General features: G+C 48.9%; 1 protein-coding gene across 1 annotated transcript; it reads left to right on the top strand.

Moving 5' to 3' along the window:
- Positions 1 to 186: 186 nt before the first annotated feature.
- exoc8 (exocyst complex component 8) lies at positions 187 to 3954 on the top strand. The gene has a single exon (XM_080191917.1). The coding sequence runs from the start codon at positions 289 to 291 to the stop codon at positions 2452 to 2454; it is 2166 nt and encodes a 721-aa protein (XP_080048043.1). The 5' UTR covers positions 187 to 288; the 3' UTR covers positions 2455 to 3954.
- Positions 3955 to 6115: the final 2161 nt, after the last annotated feature.

A 6115-nucleotide genomic window follows, 5' to 3' on the forward strand; every position in this document is an offset into this window, starting at 1 on the left:
TCGGGCGGGCCATGGAACCATCCGACCAATGGGAAGGCAGATAGCAGGTTGAACTGACCAATGGAAAGCCACGGCTGGCGCTGCGCGCTGATAGCCAATCAGGGAGCGGTTTTCCGGGCGCGGCCAGCCAATCGGAGGGCGGCTTTCCGGGCGCGGCCAGCCAATCGGAGGCCGCGGGAGGGGCGGCCCGAGGCCTGGCTGTCAGTTGGTGAAGTGGGGCCTGGGGAAGTGAGAGTGAGCGAAAGGTTCGGCCGCGGCCTGATTAACCCTTCCCGGCCCCGGGTGAAGATGGCGGCGGATGTGGCCTCCCGGCTCCGGCGCCAGCTGGAGGCCCCCCGCTTCGAGCCGGCCCAGTATGTCAAGCAGCTGTCGCAGCAGTCGGACGGCGACCGGGACCTGCAGGAGCACCGGCACAAGATCCAGAGCCTGGCGGACGAGACGGCGCAGAACCTAAAGAAGAATGTCTACAAGAACTACCGGCAGTTCATCGAGACGGCCCGGGAGATCTCCTACCTGGAGAGTGAGATGTACCAGCTCAGCCACATCCTCACCGAGCAGAAGGGCATCATGGACGGCCTCACCCAGATGCTGCTGGCGGCCGACAAGGAGCAGCAGCAGGGCCTCCGCCAGCTGCAGCCGCCTCTGGGCAGCGGCGGGGGGGCCTCTTCCTCCTCGGTCACCTCCTCCTCCACCTCCTCCTCCGAGGCCTTCCTCATCCTGCCCCGGGAGGCCGAGGAGCACAAGCAGCGCACCCTCACCACCTTGCTGGAGAAGGTGGAGGGCTGCCAGGACATCCTGCAGGCCCCGGGCCGCTACCTGGTCTACAATGGCGACCTGCTGGAGTGCGATGCCGAGAGCGCTGCCCAGGTGCAGCGGGTCCACACCTTTCTCATGAACGACTGCCTGCTGGTGGCCTCCTGGCTGCCCAGCCGCCGTGGGGCTGTGCGCTACCGCTATGATGCCCTGTACCCACTGGACAGCTTCGCTGTGGTCAATGTCAAGGACAACGGGCCTATGCGTGACATGTTCAAGATCCTCATGTTCCCTGACACACGGGTCTTCCAGGCTGAGAACGCCAAGGTCAAGAAGGAGTGGCTGGAGATTCTCGACCAGACCAAGAAGAACAAGGTGCTGACTGAGCGCCTGGAGGTGGAGAAAGAGGAAGCCAAAGCCCGGGTGCTGTTGGCGGAGGAAGAGAAGCAACAGAGGCCTCTCTCGCCTAAGACTAACCCGTTTGAGGAAGAACCCGACCCAGCTATGGAATTGGTGGACCTGAGCTTGGAATGGATTCAGGAGCTGCCTGAGGACCTGGACGTCTGCATTGCTCAGCGGGACTTTGAGGGGGCTGTCGATCTGCTAGACAAGCTGTCCGAGTACCTGAGTGGAGCTGCAGGCCAGCCTGGCGTGCGTCAGCTACGGAGTCGTGTGGATCAGCGGGTTCGCCGACTGACTGATGTGTTGGTGTATGAGCTGTCGCCTGGGCGCTCACTGCGAGGAGGTCCACGGGCCACCCGACGCGCTGTCTCACAGCTAATCCGACTGGGCCAGTCGACCAAGGCCTGTGAGCTATTCCTGAAAAACCGGGCAGCTGCTGTGCAGACAGCCATCCGGCAGCTGCGCATTGAGGGTGCCACCTTGCTATACATCCACAAGCTCTGCAACATTTTCTTCACTGGCCTGCTGGACACAGCCAAGGAGTTTGAAATGGACTTTGCTGGTGACAGTGGCTGTTACTCAGCCTTTGTGGTGTGGTCACGCTCGGCCACCCGGCTCTTTGTGGATGCTTTCAGCAAGCAGGTGTTTGACAGCAAGGAGAGCCTGTCCACCACAGCCGAGTGTGTGGAGGTGGCCAAGGAGCACTGCAGCAAGCTCAGTGAGATCGGCCTGGACCTCACCTTCACTCTCCAGGCTCTGCTGGTCAAGGACATCAAGGCTGCCCTCCACAGCTACAAGGGCATCATCATGGAGGCCACCAAGCACCGCAACTCAGAGGAGATGTGGAGAAGAATGAACCTGATGACACCTGAGGCCCTGGCAAAGTTGAAAGAAGAGATGAAGGCCAGTGGCATCACCAATTTTGATCAGTACACTGGTGATGATTGCTGGGTCAATCTCAGCTACACCATCGTGGCTTTCACAAAGCAGCTGATGGCTTTCTTAGAGGAAGGGCTGAAGCTGTACTTCCCCGAGCTCCACATGGTCCTTCTGGAAAGCCTACGCGAGATCATCCTGGTGGCTGTGCAGCACGTTGACTACAGCCTGCGCTGCGAGCAGGATCCGGAGAAGAAAATCTTCATTCGCGAGAATGTTTCCTTCCTGTATGAGACCGTCCTCCCCGTGGTGGAAAGACGTTTTGAGGAGGGAGTGGGGACACCAGCCAAACAGCTCCAGGAGCTCCGCAACGGATCTCGGATCATTCGTGTCAACCCAGAAAGCACCAACTCCTTTGTGTAAACTTCAGATGCATTTTGTGGATGAATCAATTATTGCAGACATTCCCCGTGCAGCCACACGCTTTTTTGTACATTCATTGCTTTAACACTAATGCTGCATAGATACGTCGGACTCATCATGAACTCGCTGCCTTATTTCATATATGGCACGGAAATTAATATTCTCTATTAGTTGTGAGCTAATTTTCAATATCATCTGCCCTGTACAGACTAATTGTTTTTGTCCTGTTGTATTCCACTAGTAAAAACACTTTGTGGCAATAATGGTGTTGGCTTTAATCCAAACCTTTGTATAAAACAAATTGAACATGTAGGGAAAATCTTTACTAGCGATCAGATTGCAGGACAGATGGATTGTTTTTGCATTCAAAATTCAAGACCAGAGGCATTTTCTTTCCTAAAAGGTTTTGTTTCGAGAATAATTGTACCTTTTTTTTAAAAAAGCTGACAGTTGTCTTTGAGTCCTGGGAAAATAAACCTCTTTCAGGAAAATTAAAACAAGTGGAGGCCTTAGTTTCATGGAAAACTGGAATGTTGAACACAAACTGGCCTTTATCCTCTGCATTGATATTACTCTCCACATAAACAACTTATTCTAATCTCTCAGTCCTGCATTTCCAAGCAACTAGTCCCCTTATGAAAGAATTTGTGCCAGAGAATTGCATGTTCTAACTACTCCCATATGTTTAATCTGTTAGTTCTGGCAGTTGAATGTCAATTTGCAGCCCATTAGAATAGGCACTAGCTTCTTAAATTTATTTATTAGTGTCACAAGTAGGCTTACATTAACATCGCAATGAAGTTACTGTTAAAATCCCCTCATCGCCACTCTGGCACCTGCTCGGTTACAGTGAGGGAGAAGTTAGCATAACCAATCCACCTAACCAGCACGTCTTTCGGACTGTAGGAGGAAACCCACACAGACAAGGGGAGAACGTGCAGACTCTACACAGATAGTGACCCAAGCTGGGAATCGAACCGGGTCCCTGGCGCTGTGAGGCAGCAGTGCTAAACACTGTGCTGGCTGTCTTCATGAGATGTGATGGCATGAAAGAGTTGAGCTACTGCATACGGTATTTATTTTTAGATATGCTGACTATAGATGCATATTATTGTCCTTAGACTAAATACCTGTGGTGTTTTTTGAGATCTGTTGTGTTCAGTTAGCATATTGATGCAGATCTACTGGATCACAATCATCCACTTGCAAAAGGTTTGTGAAAAGTTGTGGCAAAAATCCAGTTCCATCAAAGCAAAATGCTCTACCTCTCCTTAAAGATGTGCCTTAAGCCAAGTTTTTGATCGTCTCTTCTAATACTCATGCCAAATGATAATTCCCCTGGGAAACACCTTGGAGGATTTTAACTATGTCAAAAATGCAATATAAATGAAGTTTTTTTTTTGTTGAGACTCTCAGAAGGGTTACATGTTATTCCTGGATTTACACTAGTCCATGTTAAAATTAAAGATGTCCAGTTAAAAATAAAATATATCTGTCCATTTGCTGGCATCCAGACTGAACATTTTGGTATCTAATGATTGGATTGTTTTGATCTGTTTTCAGCTTTAAGGAAACGTGAGGAGCCACAGGTCGTCTAATTTATGTAGAAACAAATACTTTAAACATGAGGTTTGACTTCCCAGAGCCAACTTAAAGGGATCACACAAGGTTTCAAACTTTAAGGTTTTTACAATTAACAAACTAAAAGTGACATGTTGGTGTGCTGTTAATACTCTAAACTACATAAAGGATATTAATGTCTTATCATGACCAATAATCCCATACATACTCTAGAGCCAGTTTTCCACAGAATTGCAATCTTTTTGGGAAATAATCACTTTCACCTTAAAATGGGTTCGTGTCTCTCCTGTTTCGTTTTCACGTTTCCTTTGCACTTTGATTTTGTTCGGGCTGTTTCCCCTTCCCTTTGGGGAGCTGCCCCTTTTACTTTGTCCTGATTTAACTCGAGTTTGTTTATTTGGTTTGACTTTAAAAGAGGTCAAGTCATAATGCCCAGCGACCATAACAGGTCTTCTCCAGACCTCTGAGAGTAAGAGTCACTCTGGTGATTTCTTCCCCAGCCTTGGCAGGGCAAATCTAATGCCTTGGATTGATTCCTTCTCTTTCCTGACATTCTGTCTGATAATTAACTGAGAAACCTGCTCTCCCTGCAGACCACAGCAACTGTTGTTATGTGTCTGAACAGGGAAAGAGAGTGTCAAAAGTCTATGAAATAGAAAGTGCAATAACAGCATTTGATTCTGCCTTTGTTTTGAAGCGTCAGACTGAATGGGTGTATTTTCAATAGCACATGACCTGGGTCCCCCGCCCCCAGTTTCCATGCTAACCACGACTCGGGCAAAACTCGCAGCAGATCACACTTTGCTTCTCAACTTTACTTGGTCACAAATAGGTTTACATTAACACTGCAATGAAGTTACTGTAAGAATCCCCTAGTTGCCATGTTCCCGTGCCTGTTTGGGTACACTGAGGGAGAATTTAGCATGACCAATGCATCTAACCAGCACATGTTTTTGACTTCCTCACTGGGGAGGAAACTGGAGCACCTGGAGGAAATCCATGCAGACACGGGGAGAATGTGCAAACTCCACGCAGATAGTGATCCGAAGCCAGGAATCGAACCCCGTTCCCTGGCATGGTGAGACAGCAGTGCTAATCACTGTGTCACTGTGCTGCCTCTGCCACTTCTTTCTATAAAATACCTCTCACCAATAGCCATGAACTTGTATTTTTCTGTAGTTTCTTTCCTATCTCTCCTCATGCCCTCACCTTGTCCTTGAGACCCATGTCTTGCACCCTTGATCCGATTTCCACTAAACTGCTGGCCACCCAACTTCCCTTCCAGGTGTCCACATTAGACAATATTCTTAATGATTCTCTTTCTTTAGGTGAAGTCCTTCTCTCCTTTAACTCTATCACCATCAACCCTCTGCTCAAAGAAGCAACCTTGACCCCATCACCCTTGCAAAACATTATCCCATCTCCAACCTTCATCTCCAAAGTCATTGAAAATACTGTCTTCCCCCACTAAATCCATGGCAGATCTCTGTGTTTGAACCCCTCCTTGCACCTTTGCCAAAGTAGATCTTAATTAAATCACAGTTGACTTTTTATTTGTTTGTGGGACATGAGCATCGCTGGCTGGCCGGCATTATTGCCCATCCCTAATTGCCCTTGGAATGTAGTTGAGAGTCAACCACATTGCTGTGCTGTCTCTAAGCTAGACTATTCTAATAGACCCCTGGCCCACCCTACACAAATCTAAGTTTATCCAAAACCTTGTTGCCCTTTTCATAACCTGCATCAAGAACAGCGCTTACTGACTTACACTGACCTCTGATATGGCAATGGCTCTGTTTTACAATTTTTATCCTTGTTTTCAAACCGCTCCATTGTTTCACAAGTAGGCTTACATTAACACTGCAATGAAGTTACAGTGAAAATCCCCTAGTTGCCAATTTCTGGTGCCTGTTCAGGTACACTGAGGGAGAATTTAGGATGGCCAATGCACCTAACCAGCACATCTTTCGCACGTCCCAACCAGGACAATGGAATAATGGACCCACTCAGGGGCCTGTTTTTTACAGAGCTTGGTATACCAGCTCCACCTGGTGAGTTAATTATCAGTCCCTAGGGAGCT

This window comes from Carcharhinus amblyrhynchos, chromosome 7, assembly GCF_965287045.1.
Source record: "Carcharhinus amblyrhynchos chromosome 7, sCarAmb.v2.hapA, whole genome shotgun sequence".
Classification (NCBI taxonomy): Eukaryota; Metazoa; Chordata; class Chondrichthyes; order Carcharhiniformes; family Carcharhinidae; genus Carcharhinus; species Carcharhinus amblyrhynchos.